The sequence below is a fragment of the Sodiomyces alkalinus genome (genome assembly GCF_003711515.1).
Source record: "Sodiomyces alkalinus F11 unplaced genomic scaffold SODALscaffold_1, whole genome shotgun sequence".
Lineage (NCBI taxonomy): Eukaryota > Fungi > Ascomycota > Sordariomycetes > Glomerellales > Plectosphaerellaceae > Sodiomyces > Sodiomyces alkalinus.
Window position 1 is genome coordinate 1,730,181 of NW_021167079.1, and position 15,062 is coordinate 1,745,242.

Here is a 15,062-nt window from a genome sequence, read left to right on the forward strand (position 1 = left end):
CCCATACTCTCTGGCCCGGTGCCGCCAAAACCTACCACAATGCGTCCCAGATCCGTCGTATTCGCCCTGACAGCCGCCGTCCCCTGCCGAGCCGTCGGCCTCACAGGCATCGACACCTTCCCCGAGAACCCCCTCTGCGCCCAAGCCTGCTACAACTCCCTCGCGACCTACCGACTCGACTGCTCCATCGTCCACGAAGACGACTCCAGTCACCACCACCACGACAACGACGACGACGATGACGACGACGACGACGACGATGCAGGAGGCCACCATCACGCCCACGTCATGACCTCGCCCGAATGCCGCGCCGGCAACGAGCACTTCCTCCGCTCCCTCGCCTGGTGCATCAGCACCAAGTGCGCCGATGCAGGACTATCCACCCCCGAGATCGAGGAGTTTTGGTTCCGCGTGAGCACAGACGACCCGGCGGTGCCGCCCCAATGGAGCTATACCGAGGCGCTGCGGACTGTTGAGGAGCCCCCCGTGCGCGAGCTCGGCCATGGGGATACCATCAACGCAACGGTGCGCACCCCTGAGTTTTGGTCCGTTCTGTACGGCACGCAGACCACTCTCTACCATGAAACCAGGAACGGGTCCATCTTTGGGTAAGTTATAAGTGTCTACTGCTCCTAATTACTGTTCCAACCTTTCCCATTTCCCCCTTTTTACCCCTTTACTCCTTTTTTTTTCCCCCTTTCTTCCCCCTTTTTGCCCCTTCCCCCCCGAGCTCCTTGTCCTTGGAGTTTATCGCGTCAAGCTAACTGTAGCCCCAACGACAGACTCGTAATCCTTCTCACCGGCTTCGGTATACCCATCCTGCTTAGCTGGCTGGGGCGCTTCCCCTATATTGGCACCCTCTACGACAGAATCAACCCCTACCTCGTCTATCCGAGCCTCATCGGCACCTACCAAGTCCGCCCCCTACCGTACCAGCTAGGCAACGCCCCGACCATCGGCCAGGGCCTCTACATAGGCCTCATGGTCGTCGTAAACGTCATCGTCAGCGCCGTCGACTACCGCACCACGCCGGCCCACCTATGGTTCCAGAGCACCTCCCAGCAGGTCGCCGGCTACCTCATGTACCGCACGGGCGTGCTATCATTCTCCATGGCCCCGCTGCTCATCCTCTTCGCCGGCCGAAACAACATCCTGCAGTGGCTCACCGACTGGCCGCACTCGACCTTCCTGCTACTGCACCGCTGGATCGCCCGCCTCTTCGTGCTGCAGGCGCTGCTGCACACCATCCTCGCCGTCGCCGTCTACGCCGAGATGGGCATCTACGAGGCCGAGTCGGTCCTCGACTACTGGGTCTGGGGCGTCGTCGCCACCGTCCTGGCCTGTCTGATGTGCGTCGCCTCCGTCGGCTACTTTCGTCGTCTCTCGTACGAGATCTTCCTCGTCGGCCACGTCGTCATGGCCGTCTTCGTCATCGTCGGGTGCTGGTACCACGTCATCTACCGCTTCGACATCTCCGCCGGCTACACCACGTGGCTCTACGCCGCCTGCGCCGTGTGGTTCTTCGACCGCCTCGTCCGCGTCGGCCGGATCCTCAAGACCGGCGTCCGCTATGCAGAGGTCACCGACGTCGGAGATCACCACGTTCGCGTGGACATCGAGGGCATCCGGTGGGGCGCTGCGCCGGGAAAGCACGCTTACGTCTACTTCCCGGGCCTCAACCCGCTGCGGCCATGGGAAAACCACCCCTTCTCCGTGCTGCCCACGTCGCTGTTCCGACCCCCGACACAGCAGTGTGGCGCGGGCGCCGCCGACGCCACTGCAGCGAGCAGCACAAGGGCCGACTCGGAGCAGAATGACGTGGAAAAGAGCCAGGCAAGCCCGGCGGTAACAGTCTTGGGTACATGTAGCAAGGGACCGCCTGCCCACAGAACCACGGCCGGCGTGACTTTCTTCGTGCGCAAATCCGAAGGAATGACCAAGTCCCTCCGGACGACCCATGGCAGACTCCTCGCCTTGCTTGACGGGCCTTACCCCAACAACTCGGTCCAGGCCGTTCTAAAGTGCGATCGCGTTCTCCTGATTACCGGCGGTATTGGCATCACGGGCGTCTTGCCCTGGGTCCAGGCGCATTCCAACGCGAGGCTCTGTTGGTCCATCAAGGAGAGGGACGGGTGCCTTGTCGATGCCTTGGACGGAGTGTTGCAAGGTGTTGCCGAAAAGGACGTCAAGAGGGGCCAGAGGATCGATGTCGAGGCTATCCTGAATCAGGAGGTTGAGGCGGGGTGGACCAGAATCGGGGTGGTTGCCTGCGGGCCGGGCGGCCTGTGCGACCATGTGAGAGCGGCTGTTGCAGCGGCCGGAAGAAAACACAGCACGGTGTTTGAACTAGAAGTCCACGCCTACTCTTGGTAAGATGGTTGGGGTCCGGGGATTTTGGGGGTAGGCTGTGTGAGTGAAGTCACGAGTGTGGCTATGCCGTCTGCACTTGTTCCCGATCTGTGTGCTTCACTTGGTTAGCCGATGGAGATGGACCGATGGTGTGTGTAGGAATAGACCAGTACCCATCATAGCATAGCATTCGTGACCCAGCAAGCCGGATGACTCTTGGCGCGTAGGGGCAGCGGGGAACTCAACGTGACGCATCCTGCCCTCAATGCCCCAATACTGTCAGCTCTTTGCTGACCTGTACATGCAGATTATGCAGGTGATACTTTGCTGCTGGGCGCTTTGAAGACAATTGCTCCAGTAAGATAACAGGGTTGGTTGAAAGTAATGTTCCCTCGGCGACCCAGACAGTTTCTGTGCAGTAATGTTGGCCCATATGTCAAGCCGTCGGCCCATCGGTGGTGAGCCGTGGCGCGCGCCAATTGACCAGAACTCCCGAGTCAGATCAATTCATTTATAGAAAATCCCAACCGCACGCACTTGAGTCGTCCTGAAATGCCGGGCTTATATTTCTGAGTTCCTGTATGAGTAGCTGTGACGACTTATAATGCTGTGCCCGCTAGCTGGTGAATCGAGAAGCCAACAAAAAGAGAATCAACCTCGCTGAGCAGCGGAGCAGCATTCGTTCTTTGCCATTGACGACTAGTCAACAAGTTCCTGCGAGACACTAATAAAAAACGTGCACCTATCAGCAGTCAGGCTGCTTCAACATGTTCTCTGAAAAGAAGCGTGTGTATATTGCGTTGTACCCCAGTGGAGTTGTCGAGAATGAAGAAAGAAGGTGGCTTGAATCCTCCGCTTCACTCCTATTGAGAACCTGGAGAACGCTTACGATTCTGCAGGTTCCACTGGGGATTTCTCATCGGGCCCAAAGTCGAAAAGAGATCCGAGGTTCCTGGCCGCCGTCTCCACGTGAAGAACCCATTCGGCGCAGGCTGGGTGTACGAGGAGGTCGAACTGCAAAATGTGCGAAACACCGTCAACCTACTCGCACGTATCCTGATCGCCAAGGTAGTGGACGAGAAGCGACTCCTTCAGATCATCCGCACTACACCAGTCATTCAGAACGACCCCAATTGGCGCTGCCGGACGTGGGTTGCTCAAGTTCTCTCCAGGCTGGCAGAGGACGACGGGGCTGTTGGTACCGCGGAGCTCGGCTGGCCTAAGATCGAGATGGCGGCTCGCAACTATGTAGCGAAGAAAATTGCAGAGGGACGGTACGCAAGCGGGTCCGATCCGACCATGCCCAAGCCGACATTGGACATGCTCGAAGGGAAGGAGGTTGTGCCTTGAGCAGGCGAGGAGGGGCTGCCAAAGTCGAGGAGCTCGGTCCTCTTGTTGTCTGGTCGCACTCGGCATGAATTGAAGCCCGAGTCATGTCGAAATGAGAAACGTTGATGCGGCTGGGGATATTCCGAATTCCCACTCTGGACTCAAAAGTCACCCCATCCCCTCTGACGCGTAATCTCCATCTGCAGTTCCGCCGGGTGAGGATCGAGGAAGTCTGGAATCATGCCTTGCCATTCGTGCCGAAGCCTGTTTCCATACCACACTGAGGTATATTCCCAATAATGGGGATACCAGCCCGCGAATTCCCAATCAATGATACCCACGACACGGTCTCCTCGAACCAAGATGTTAGAGGGGTTCAAGTCGCCGTGCGTGAACACGGGGGGAGGCCACGGCCCGTCTTGCATCGCTATCATAAGCTCGACGCCCTTCCTGTCCCCATCGTCCTTGATCGGCGGGTGATCCTCTAGGCGGTAGTCTTTTCGAAGCCATTTATGAAAGGCCTGAATGGTGCTGAAGGGGCCAAATCTGGGTCTTGCATGAGGGATCCTGGAATCCATCAAAGAGCCCCCGACGCAGCTCTGTACCCCGGCACCGGGCGGCGGTGGCAAGGCCCTAAGCTCCTGCAACATGGTTCGGAGCTGCGTTAAGATGCTTTTCATGTCGGCCTCTGACAGCGATTTCCAGGCTCCGGCGATAGACCGTCCCCTGACGCGCTCCATGACAATATAAGCCATGTTGTTGTGGATGAAGGCGCAGTGCACGCGTGGCACCGGTATCGACGTGTTGGCAGCGACGAACTCCATGGTGGCGGCCTCAGTGAGATGGACGAACGGTCCCCTTTTCACAATGAGATTCCTGGATATAGGGACACAAATGCCATCGGCCTTGTAGAATCGCGCCGTGATCCGGAGCGCGAGGAGAGTAATCCAGCGGCGGATGAAGGTGTTGTTGACGGCCAAGTGTTGTGTGCCTTCATGCTGGGTGTCACGGTCGTAAGCAAATAGTTGGTCTAGATCTGCCATGATGATGCTCCGGCAATTAACTGGGTAGGTGTGCCGTAGATCTATGCATTGCGCTCGTGTGCATTGTGAGAGGAAGACTCAACTCACTCAAGAGCAGGTTGATGAAGGATAGGTGGACCGTACGAAATACTCCGTAGAATAGGGGGAAAAGTGGGCGGCGGCGGGTGACGCCACATTCCTTGGGGGCTTCTGGACTGTGGCGTTGTGGCTAAGTAGATACTTAGGTACCTTATCAGGAGGTGATGATTACCTAAGGTAAGGTAGATACCTTATTATTGCAGCTTCACCAACTGTCGGGGAGGCACCATTGAAGACCCGGGGCCCCGCTGCACCGGCACGCCCCGAGCCAACGGAGTAGATTCCCGGTTCATTCGCTTGTGCGCCGACGCCAACGACTACAGTCTACGAACAGGCTTCTGAATTCCTGGAGGCATACAGTCATACTCACCTTGGCATTGTATTAATTCCCACGCTGGAATCGGAAGTGGGAACTTGACGAGCAGCACAACCCATTTGCAACCCCAAAGGAGCCAGAACCGCAGTTCGCGACGGTTGTGGTTTGCCTTTGCCATACTACAAAAACATATATTACCGCACGTGAAGAATTAGCCATGTTTTGTGCAAAATACATGACAGGATTGATGGGTTCTGATTCAGCGTATATTAGTTACTCTTCAGTGGCACGAATAATAGACTATAAGGGGCGTAACGTCATCCTTTCGTCATCATCTCACTTCGATTGAACGAAATTAAGAACAAGCTCTCTCAAGACTTCACGGGATTTTACATAATGTCTTCTTCCTGCCCAAGACATTCTTCGGAAAATGGTTCAGACACGGAGCCGACAACAACAAGTTGAAAAGGGAGCCGTAGGGGACTCCCAGGAGCAGCAGAAACCAGAAACATCACCGACCCGGAAACGGAAAGCGGACGAAAATGGAACAGACATGCACCAATATGACTTACCTGTAAAGCAAGCGCGACAGCCAAAAGGCGGGACCCACGCCGAGACCGAAGGGCATGACACGAAAAAGTTGCTGGCTCGAGTCTTGGCCGAGTACGGAGGCCCTCCCCTGAACGGCCTGGTCGAGGAGGAGAAAACGCCGGCGAGTAACGTCGTCATGGCACACATATTCAACGCGCTCCTCTCGTCCACTCGTATTTCACATGATATCGCCATGTCGACTCTTACATGCCTCATCGAGGAGAGCTATCATGACCTGAGCGTGCTGGAACAAACGTCCTGGGAGCAAAGGACCGAAATCCTGACCAGGGGGGGATACACGCGCTACAGAGAGAAGACGGCGAATTTCTTGGGCGACTTGGCTGAGCTCATGGGAGAGAAGTATGGTACGTCTGCAAACGAAGTTGAGAAAAGCCGTCATTGGCGCATTCTGACGAAACACTCCGGGGGGTGTGAAGTTAACTGACTTCGTGTGACGACTGACTCTCACTCGCACCAGACAACGATGCCTCGAACATGCTTCCCAGAGAAAAGCACGGGGACGAAGCGCGCAAGGCTCTAAAAGAAAGGGTGCAGGAAATCAAAGGTCTGGGACAGGTCGGGTCTGACATCTTCCTCGGTTCCATCCAGAATTTCTTCCCTAATGTTGCGCCGTTCCTCGACAATCGAAGCCGCAAAACTGCCCAGAAAATCGGTTTAGGCGATGATCTTGATAAGATTTTCGAGGCTGTCGCCTCGGATGTTGCGAGGATGGCTCAACTGGAAGTCGCCTTGACAAAGATTCGGTTGGATAAAAGGGAAGGTGAATTCAAAGCCTAGTGCCTTCCTCAAGAGAAGCAAAGTAAGGGTGCTCAAGTGCTTTGGTCGCAGTAAGGCGATCCTGAATAGTGTGTTAAATAGTCTGAGCAGACTGAGCCTGAGCCTGAGCCCGAGCGAAACGTGGGTAAGCGCAACTGACCTGGTGATCCCATCGCAACAATCTATCCACGAGATCGATGGCAACATCGTTGGCCAGGCCCCCATTCTCGTGGGTGACATAGCTAGTCCAAGACCTCCCTTCGTGGACTGGGATGTCGTCGACGTCAGGTGCGTCCATGTCGTATCTCTCGATGTAGTTGAGAAGTCCTTTTGTCCCCAAGGTGGTGGCAATTTGCTCGAGACAATTCAGCCTGCTAAAGCCGTGGAAGAAGGGCTGTATCCTAAAAATCATGGATGCCAACATTTCACCCAGGCACCACATGTCCAAGCTGTAGTCGTATTCCTCGAAATCCAGGAGAAGCTCGGGAGCGCCAAAGACTCGGCCTAAGCGTACGTCGTACGTCGTTCCTGGCATGCAGGTTGAAGACGAGCCAAAGTCAATCAAGCGCAACTATTCAAAACATGAGAAAAGTCAGAAACCTCTCCGTTGTGGGGAAACGAAGTTGAAATATCAATGTGGGAACTGTGTTGATTTCTGTGCCCTGTGCTCATGCCCTTACCTTTCGTTTCGAGTGATCGATTACGACGTTATGAGGCGTCACGCCTCTATGCATGACTCCCTTGCTGTGACAGAACTCGAGGGCTCTGAGGAGCTCTCTCAGGTAGTATCGGATTTCATTGTCGTCTAAGAGTGGATAAAGGGAACGGAAATCGACATTATCCACCAACTCGAAAATTAACGACGTTGTGTTGCTCTGTGTAACACGGAGTGAGTGAATATAAAACCTCAGCTCCCTTGGGGCACCCTATTACACTTGACTCCTGAGTATCGAGTTCGGATAAGGACTCACCCTGGGGTCAACCACAACATCCCACAGTTGGATAATATTGGGCCCGCCTCGTAGGGTCTGTAACATCTTGATCTCGTTGACGACTTTTGTCTTCTCCGCAGGTTTTAACGACTTGATAGCGCATCGCTGATAGTCGACTAGTCTGATACCTTCGAAGACCTCGGAAGATCTACCTCGGCCTTGAAGATGGTCCCGGCGTGTAACTTGTAAGCTCGGTGAAGTGTTACAACTTACCCCGGAACTGCATGTAGCGTCTTTCTCACTCACCAAGCTTGCGCACTATCTCGTACTGGTCTACTTGGCCCCAGGCTGCCGGTGGGCCATGCCATGTTTGGTAAGTGGCGAGTTCTTATAAAAAGACTCAACGGGCACTGCGGAGGTGATGAGCGCACGAGAGGCAGTGGTCCACTGGACGTACCGACTTCGATGGCCCCCTCCTCTGTAAAGTCTTGGGAGGCGTGTTGGGCCGGTTCGTCAGTTGCCATGGCGCATTTGGCGAGAAAAGATCAGATCACATAAGTCTCTTGTGAATGTGCGCCGTATCGAGTACGTTACAGCGTATGTTGCAGTGAGCGGGGGATCGGTGACTACTGGAACGGACGGAGAGACTAGAGTTGAATCGGGCATGAAGTCGGTGGTCGAATCTCACGTCACGTGGTTATCCCAGGATGCACGAAGTAGTGTACAACTCCTGCGGTTTGCACACTTGCACACACAGAGTGTACCTGTGCAAACGCGCCAGAGAAACACGAGAAATTTCGGTCATCGGCGGTCCGGCTTTGACAATCGACGGAGTACGGAGTTACGATAGTGCGACTTGTCCGAACGATCTAAAAAGATGCGACGATGACATCCATCTCAGGGGTACTCGTGTTCGATGACATCATATGCAGGTCATTGGCATCCTCTTGCTACCCTCGTGACTGCCGGCTGTCATCAACTGGTTTTCGGAGATGTATCTATTTCCCCTGGTACTTTGGTCAAATCATCAACTCGCATCACGCATCGCACATCACACGATTCACACCTACAGGCTGCAGCATCACCTGGCACATCACGAATCCCACATTGGCAACTAAATTACTGTCTATCCTCCGTACACTTACCCCAGGAAGAAACAAAAAAGATACAAGGACTGCAATATTCTCATTCAGGGTCTCCACTGTCATTCGGCTCCTCCCAGTCTCGACTCTCTACTAGGTTCACTACTACACCGTAATTACACGCCAGTCCAAATGTCAAAAGACTCAGAACCCCCGAGCCCCGGCATGCCTGAAGGTGAAGAGTTGGACGTTAACCCCGTCGAAGGCGTCTCGAGATGGCGTCTTGCCGTGAAAGCCGCCGTCCTGAGATCCGCCGCTTCTCTATCCTTTACTCTCAGCAATCGCACCGCCCCCGTTCCTCCCCCACCCACTCGGACCATATGGGTCGATTCAACTTTGTCAAGGTGGAAGGGGCCAAAGGCGATCCGCGTGTACGTGTGGGAGCGCAATTCAGCCGGATCTCCGGGTGAGGGCCGTGAGGCCGACGGGCCCACGAGATCCACGTCCGGTTCTGCATCTGCATCCATATCGGAGATGGAGTCCGAGTTTGGGCCGGCATCAGCTGCAAGCATGCAGAGCAAACACAAGCACAAGCACGAACACGAACACGAACACGAACACGAACACGAACACAAACACAAACACAAACGCAGACGCAAAGGAAAAGGCAAAGGCAAAGGGAAGGACAAAGACATAGACAAACGCAAACGCACTGCGCTCATCAACTTCCACGGCGGAGGTTTCCTCCTCGGCTCCGGAACCGACGATGCCCGCTGGGTCGCCGCCGTCCAGGATACCTTTGATGCTGTCGTCTTCTCCGTGGAATACCGCCTCGCACCGGGCTATCCGTACCCCACCCCGGTGGAAGACTGCGTCGACTCCATCCTCCAGCTACGCGAGAGGGCCGAAGAGTTCGGCATCGACCCGGACAACATCATCTTGTCGGGCTTCTCTGCCGGCGCGACCCTGGCCCTCTCGAGCTGGGTCATTCTGCAGGACCCCTCCCGCTGGAGGTACGAGATGCCACCGTCACTGCCGGCGGGAGAAGCGCTCGATTCCATCGCGGGCATGGTCCTCTTCTATCCACCGTTAGACTGGACCATCAGCCGGTCGGAAAAGCGAGAGAGGTCCTCCAAGCCAGAAGAGACGCTACCGAGCAGCATGACGGACCTGTTCGACGCCTGCTACATACACCCGTATATCCCCCACGCGCAGCGCCACGACCCGCGGCTCTCCCCCGGCCTCATGCCGGCCGAGATGATGAACAAACTCCCGCCCTTGCATCTATGTTTGTGCGAACACGACATGCTCCTGGCCGAAGGCCTCTACTTTGCCGACAGGGCCAAGGAGGCCGGGCGCGTCGTCACCTCGAGGGTTGTGCCGGGCCAGAAACACGCCTGGGACAAGACGCTCCCTTTCAACGCCATCGACGCCAGCATAGCGGTGGAATACGAAGCGGCCATCGTGACGATGCGGCACTGGCTGAGCGGCGATGCGCCTGGTCTGAACGTCAAGACTATCAGCCAACTGGACGACACGGTCGAGACGCAGGTGGATTTGCCAGTGTGAGAGACTGTGCCGATGCTGGAGCGGGAGCCCGGGAGGAGTCGAGCGACGAGAACGAGTTGGGCTCGGAATGGAACGTCGACATTTACACGGCCGCTATCGAGCGAAAGGGGATGCAGAGGCCGGAACATGTCGTCACGTCGTGTATGCATGTGACAGATGGACTGCGGTTTTGGTCTGAGACTTGAGTTTACCTCTTTGACTAGAATTGGCATGTAAGATACGGATCTATTACGGTCCGCCATGATGAAAGCGTCTTTTCTTTTTCTTTTTCTTCTTTTGTCCTGTAAATCGGTCAAGAACTTGAGTCGAGGTGGCAAGGTGGCATGGCGGCAAGGCAACATACGAAAAGGAGATGGTCCGCACAATACTCGGGATCCTCCTACCGGTCGAAGAAAGTCCACCAATCACCACGCAGGATTCCACGTCCAATTCAACTTCTTCGCAACGGTCTCGGGTCTCCAGATTCTCTTCAACGCCACAAACACAAAACTTCACCATCCTTCCAACGATACAAGACAAACGGAGGGCCTATGCTCCGCCTTGGCTCCTCGGAGTTTGGTTCATCAGAGCTTGGGGTGGGCAGTGATACCAAGACCAGAAGAGGAGAGGCCGCAGAGGCGGTAAGCAACCACTTCCTCTGTTCCCTCACAGGAACAGGGCTGCAAGATGGCCAGATTCCTGAAGCCCGCTGCTTAACGAACGGTCTGATGACAAAAGTCGAGAGATGTGACGATGAATCAGTCGTTTCTCGTTGGACGAACCAAACAAAAATAGGCGGCAAACCCTGCATTATGACCATGGATACCAATATTAGAAACCGCATCTCACGAGTTACAACTTACATTACAGCCTCGCATGACCCTTGAACTTCGCCCAAAGTTGGAACTTGGCGTCGCCCCTTTCCTGTCAAGACACACGCCGCTCGGACGTCCCGCGACTCCCGCCTACTCCCAAAGCGGAAGCCCGGACAAGGAGTTTCCTTCCACATTCGACCTCGACAGATCCGGGGGAGTCCGGGGGACCAGTCGGCTGTTTTGACATCGGAGAAACAATGCATAGCCTAAACAACGGTTACACCACCCCGCAACCAAAAGAGAACCGGTCGTACGGCTCTGCACCGAGTCCAGGATTTCTTTTCGCTCTCTGTTACTACCCTACGTCGCTAACCCACAGGCTACAGCATGCATCATGCCGAAGCGAGAAGGTGTCAATGTGTCATGCCGCCCATGCGGGCATATGCCGACAGACTACAGTGCGAGGCTCTCGATTTGGTTCAACCACCGACCACCCCACGCCTCGACAGATGACAGGTCCGGGAGTGGCACTTTGCGGGCCCGCGATATCGCCGTTGTTCTCCGTTGTTTTTGTTAGCCCGCCAACATTTGCTTAACTCGCCCTCATGCTGGAGTCGGAGAGATACCCACGTGAACATACTTGTGATGATAATCTTCCGCACTATTCTTAGCTACGACATACACGTATATTCCGGACGTCTTAGAGACTCCGAATAGGAAGAAGTGACAAGTTCATCCTTTCCCGCGGTGGGTCGAGGGAGGTCGGGGATGGTATCCGTACGTAGCACGGTAACCCTGCACCCCCAACTCACACCCAGGCCCCGAGCCGGGCAACTCTTGAATCACCCCAAGGTTTGTGATGTTTCTCTTACTGTGGACAAGCTCTGAGAGTATATATACAGGCCCCGACGGATCAGGTTATGCTTTTCATGGAGTCTGGTTCAGTGGTTCTTCTGGCAGATAGAGAGCAGATCAGCATCCCAGAGCTGTCAACACATCATTTATTTCACGGGCTCACTTTTGTCACCTCTCTGATCCTTCATCCTTCCCAACACGTGGGAAGCCTCCGAAGACAACATGCTCCCTAAGAGTCTCGGGGCTCTTCTCGTTGGCGCCTCGGGCGTCAGCGCCATGCTGAGATTCTCCTGCTCTCAGCTCGTCATTAACCGTCTCGACCCGTAAGCCTCGACTCAACAAAGCGATGATACTGCTAACACGAACCCGTCCCACGTCTCGAAGATCCAACCAGTTGACTTTCCTCTCAGTCTCGTCCAACCCGGTGCCAATCCATCCGGCCATGTGCACCAGATCGTCGGCGGTGTAAGCTAAAAACAGACCCCGAGTGGAAAAGAACCCCCTGCTGATCGACCGATGGCTATAGAACTCCTTCGATGTTACCATGGACATGTCCCATGACCTCGTGGCCAGAAGCACTTGCACGACTTGCACCTTCAGCGAGAACTTCTCGAACTACTGGACCGCGAACATGTACTTCCGGGCCCGCAACGGGACTCTGATCCGTGTGCCTCAGTTTGCCAACCAGTTCCTCGAGGGTGCCGACGGCGGCATGACCATCTATTATATCGACCCTTATGACGGTAGCAGTGTCACCGCTTTTGCACCTGTAAGTACTGCAACGGGCCCATTATATGTTAAAGAAAAAAAGAAAAAAGGGCGGGCGGGAAGGAAGGTCTAACGCGAACATCCCAGGGCTTCCGTATGCTTGTCGGCAACCCCTTCCTCCGAGAGGACCGGAATACCCTAGACCAGCAGCAGTCCAGCTTCCGGTGCTTTGACGCCAACTTTGGAGGTGAAAGCGGCGCACCGGGCACCGGCACCGACACAAGACACTTCCCTACCAGGCCTTGCCCGGGCGGTATCCGTACCAACCTCTTCTTCCCCACGTAAGTCTTTACTCTTAACCGTATGACATGCCATATGGGAGCATGTCCCAAGACAAGACGCAGAGATACGACATAGCTAACGTCTCAACTTTGCTTGTTAGGTGCTGGGATGGTGTCAACCTCGATACCCCCGACCATAAGAGCCACGTCGCCTATCCCGTCGGCGGCACTTTCGAGATGGGCGCGCCCTGCCCCGCCAGCCACCCAGTCAAGCTTCCCCAGCTCTTCTTCGAGATCATGTGGGACACCCGCCCATTCAATAACCTGGCCGAGTGGCCCGAGGACGGCTCGCAGCCCTTCGTCTTCAGCTTTGGTGACGTGTAAGTCTTTTCCGGAAGATGACAGTCATTATGTGTGCCCCTTTTCCCTGGGCATGAGAGAGATGTCTCTGGGATCCGAGACTGACAATGGGTACACAAAAACGTAGGACCGGATACGGCCAGCACGGCGACTACATGTTCGGCTGGCGGGGTGATGCCCTGCAGCGTGCCATGGATGCTCGTTGCAACGTCCTCTGCCCTCAGCTTCAGGAGCAGTCCGCCGCTGCCGCCAACCAGTGCAAGCTCCCCAGCTTTGTCAACGAGGACATCAACGGACGTAAGTTTGGCGTCCAGCCCCTTTTTTTCCACTTGAAATTATATATGCTGATGAGTTATGTCTTCGGGCTTTTTTCTTTTTTGCAGCTTTCGCCGCTCTTCCCGGCGACAACCCCATCTCGGGAGAATCTCCTGGCAGTGGCAACGGCGGCAACCCGAGTCCCGGCCCGAGCCCTGGTCCCAGCCCCGGTCCCAGCCCTGGCCCTTCGCCCCCTCCTCCTTCTGGCGCCCTTGCCGACCGGTGGGAACAGTGCGGCGGCAACGGCTGGAATGGTCCGACCCATTGCGTTGCTCCTTGGACCTGCCAGAGGCAGAACGACTGGTACTCCCAGTGCCTCTAGAGTCTAAGCGAAGTCAGCACTCAGGACAAATCCCGACTCTTCGGCCAGTCTCGGATTGCGAGACCGAGACATGTCAATTACAGGGCCGTAGAGAATGTCGGGGATTTCGTACAAGTGGAGGATGGGGTGTGGGTGCAGTTTGTACCTTGGCTTTTTCCACTCCTATCTTTTACTTCCTCGCCCCCCTATTTCGACAACTGGCCGCTTCGGATACGGCCACTTTACTTCAGTATTGCACCCTCGCTTTAGTACACCTTTTAGATAGCTGTGCCTACCTTACCGGCTACAACAATAGCAGACACGTACTCATTATTCGGGTTTCACATTTTCACTTGTCGATTGCCTTGCCTCTCTCCTTGGCTATACGAGTCGTATTCGACCGCCCTCCCACTGCCGCTCCTCAAGACGACTAAACGAGTCCATCCGCTTGTAGACGACTGTTCCTTTATCATTCCGAACAGGTAACTCTCAATATACGGACTCAGCAGTGTGTAAGACTAGTACAAGACTAGGTAAGAATATTTCCGTAGTGTTCCTACTAATGGTGAGGATTCAGGGACAGAAGCCCCCTTCCTTCCACCATCTCCGAGTTACACGCAGAACCCCCTCTCGGCCGCCAGCTCCCTCACATACTCAATGAGAATAGGACCGACCTGCCTCGCAATGAGAGCATCACCCTCCGCATTAGGATGCACACCATCCCGCAGCATGCCCGTCGTATACCCAGCGTTGGCCGAGCAGTCCGCAATCTCAATAGGCGACTCAGGGGTATCAAGCCGCTGCGCCCACCCGGGAATCTGCGCATTCAGCGCATTGACACCCTGACTGCCAAACGCAATCGGAATCACCAGGTCGACAATGATCCTCATCTCCGCATTCGAGGCCCTCATGAGGTCCACCATGCGCGTGTACGCCGCCACGATGTCGCCAGTCGCCCTCCCCTGAAACACGTCGTTGGTGCCGAGCATGAACTGCACAATGTCAGGCTTCGTGCTCGCCAGCCACCCTTGCAGATGCTGGTTCGCAATGTCGATGGCCAGCCACCCCGAGTGGCCCTCGTGGTCCAGGTCGAAGGACCCGGACTGGGCGACGCAGTTCTGCGGGTTGTTGTTCATCGAGCCCACAAAGTCGACGACGTCGGCGAGGCCTTCGTCGACGAGCATGTCCCAGACTATGGCCCGCCAGCAGGTGATCTCCGTGATGGAGTCGCCGAGGGGCACTTTTGATGTCGTCTGGAGTGTCAGCTTCGCAAGGCTCAAGCGGCACGGCCATTTCCACTACTCCCCGAACAAGCAGGTTCTCCCTGAGAATATGAAGAGGAGGCATGTGTTTCCTTACTGATTTTGATCTTCTCTTGGGCA

The 15,062-nt window shown here is 55.5% G+C and overlaps 11 protein-coding genes across 11 annotated transcripts; 8 read left to right on the plus strand and 3 right to left on the minus strand.

The window, feature by feature from the left end:
* Positions 1-39: 39 nt before the first annotated feature.
* Positions 40-2,373, plus strand: SODALDRAFT_266785 (hypothetical protein; the record flags this gene model as incomplete). The annotated part of the gene is made up of 3 exons (XM_028607509.1): positions 40-208; positions 266-608; positions 783-2,373. 3 exons carry the CDS (start codon positions 40-42, stop codon positions 2,371-2,373), a joined length of 2,103 nt encoding a protein of 700 aa, XP_028470013.1.
* Positions 2,374-2,949: 576 nt separating this feature from the next.
* Positions 2,950-3,705, plus strand: SODALDRAFT_10179 (hypothetical protein). Its single transcript, XM_028606458.1, has one exon. The coding sequence runs from the start codon at positions 3,117-3,119 to the stop codon at positions 3,570-3,572; it is 456 nt and encodes a 151-aa protein (XP_028470014.1). The 5' UTR covers positions 2,950-3,116; the 3' UTR covers positions 3,573-3,705.
* A 134-nt stretch (positions 3,706-3,839) lies between these two features.
* On the minus strand, positions 3,840-5,043 carry SODALDRAFT_303332 (kinase-like protein; the record flags this gene model as incomplete). Its single annotated transcript, XM_028608950.1, has 1 exon — positions 3,840-5,043. The coding sequence occupies exon 1, from the start codon at positions 4,719-4,721 to the stop codon at positions 3,840-3,842; it is 882 nt and encodes a 293-aa protein (XP_028470015.1). The 5' UTR covers positions 4,722-5,043.
* Positions 5,044-5,400: 357 nt separating this feature from the next.
* SODALDRAFT_10437 (hypothetical protein) lies at positions 5,401-6,322 on the plus strand. Its single transcript, XM_028606477.1, has one exon. It carries the CDS (start codon positions 5,546-5,548, stop codon positions 6,149-6,151), a length of 606 nt encoding a protein of 201 aa, XP_028470016.1. The 5' UTR covers positions 5,401-5,545; the 3' UTR covers positions 6,152-6,322.
* SODALDRAFT_287291 (kinase-like protein) lies at positions 6,038-8,215 on the minus strand. Its single transcript, XM_028608567.1, has 6 exons — positions 7,873-8,215; positions 7,722-7,763; positions 7,455-7,633; positions 7,164-7,358; positions 6,644-7,054; positions 6,038-6,565 (listed from the first exon to the last, which is right to left on the minus strand). Exons 1-6 carry the CDS (start codon positions 7,937-7,939, stop codon positions 6,494-6,496), a joined length of 966 nt encoding a protein of 321 aa, XP_028470017.1. The 5' UTR covers positions 7,940-8,215; the 3' UTR covers positions 6,038-6,493.
* SODALDRAFT_326388 (hypothetical protein) lies at positions 6,043-6,937 on the plus strand. The gene is made up of 3 exons (XM_028610152.1): positions 6,043-6,077; positions 6,153-6,565; positions 6,644-6,937. The coding sequence occupies exon 2, from the start codon at positions 6,202-6,204 to the stop codon at positions 6,502-6,504; it is 303 nt and encodes a 100-aa protein (XP_028470018.1). The 5' UTR covers positions 6,043-6,077; positions 6,153-6,201; the 3' UTR covers positions 6,505-6,565; positions 6,644-6,937.
* Positions 8,080-8,533, plus strand: SODALDRAFT_354339 (hypothetical protein; the record flags this gene model as incomplete). Its single annotated transcript, XM_028613713.1, has 4 exons — positions 8,080-8,108; positions 8,173-8,248; positions 8,348-8,373; positions 8,488-8,533. 4 exons carry the CDS (start codon positions 8,080-8,082, stop codon positions 8,531-8,533), a joined length of 177 nt encoding a protein of 58 aa, XP_028470019.1.
* Positions 8,534-8,722: 189 nt separating this feature from the next.
* SODALDRAFT_269535 (carboxylesterase A) lies at positions 8,723-10,066 on the plus strand (the record flags this gene model as incomplete). The annotated part of the gene is made up of 2 exons (XM_028607666.1): positions 8,723-8,963; positions 9,195-10,066. The coding sequence occupies 2 exons, from the start codon at positions 8,723-8,725 to the stop codon at positions 10,064-10,066; spliced, it is 1,113 nt and encodes a 370-aa protein (XP_028470020.1).
* A 162-nt stretch (positions 10,067-10,228) lies between these two features.
* SODALDRAFT_10471 (hypothetical protein) lies at positions 10,229-11,025 on the plus strand. Its single transcript, XM_028606478.1, has one exon. The coding sequence runs from the start codon at positions 10,390-10,392 to the stop codon at positions 10,930-10,932; it is 543 nt and encodes a 180-aa protein (XP_028470021.1). The 5' UTR covers positions 10,229-10,389; the 3' UTR covers positions 10,933-11,025.
* An 800-nt stretch (positions 11,026-11,825) lies between these two features.
* On the plus strand, positions 11,826-14,008 carry SODALDRAFT_347262 (hypothetical protein). The gene is made up of 7 exons (XM_028613295.1): positions 11,826-12,038; positions 12,126-12,180; positions 12,242-12,484; positions 12,571-12,764; positions 12,866-13,084; positions 13,192-13,361; positions 13,448-14,008. Exons 1-7 carry the CDS (start codon positions 11,938-11,940, stop codon positions 13,699-13,701), a joined length of 1,236 nt encoding a protein of 411 aa, XP_028470022.1. The 5' UTR covers positions 11,826-11,937; the 3' UTR covers positions 13,702-14,008.
* A 258-nt stretch (positions 14,009-14,266) lies between these two features.
* Positions 14,267-14,888, minus strand: SODALDRAFT_326393 (SGNH hydrolase). The gene has a single exon (XM_028610153.1). The coding sequence runs from the start codon at positions 14,862-14,864 to the stop codon at positions 14,292-14,294; it is 573 nt and encodes a 190-aa protein (XP_028470023.1). The 5' UTR covers positions 14,865-14,888; the 3' UTR covers positions 14,267-14,291.
* Positions 14,889-15,062: the final 174 nt, after the last annotated feature.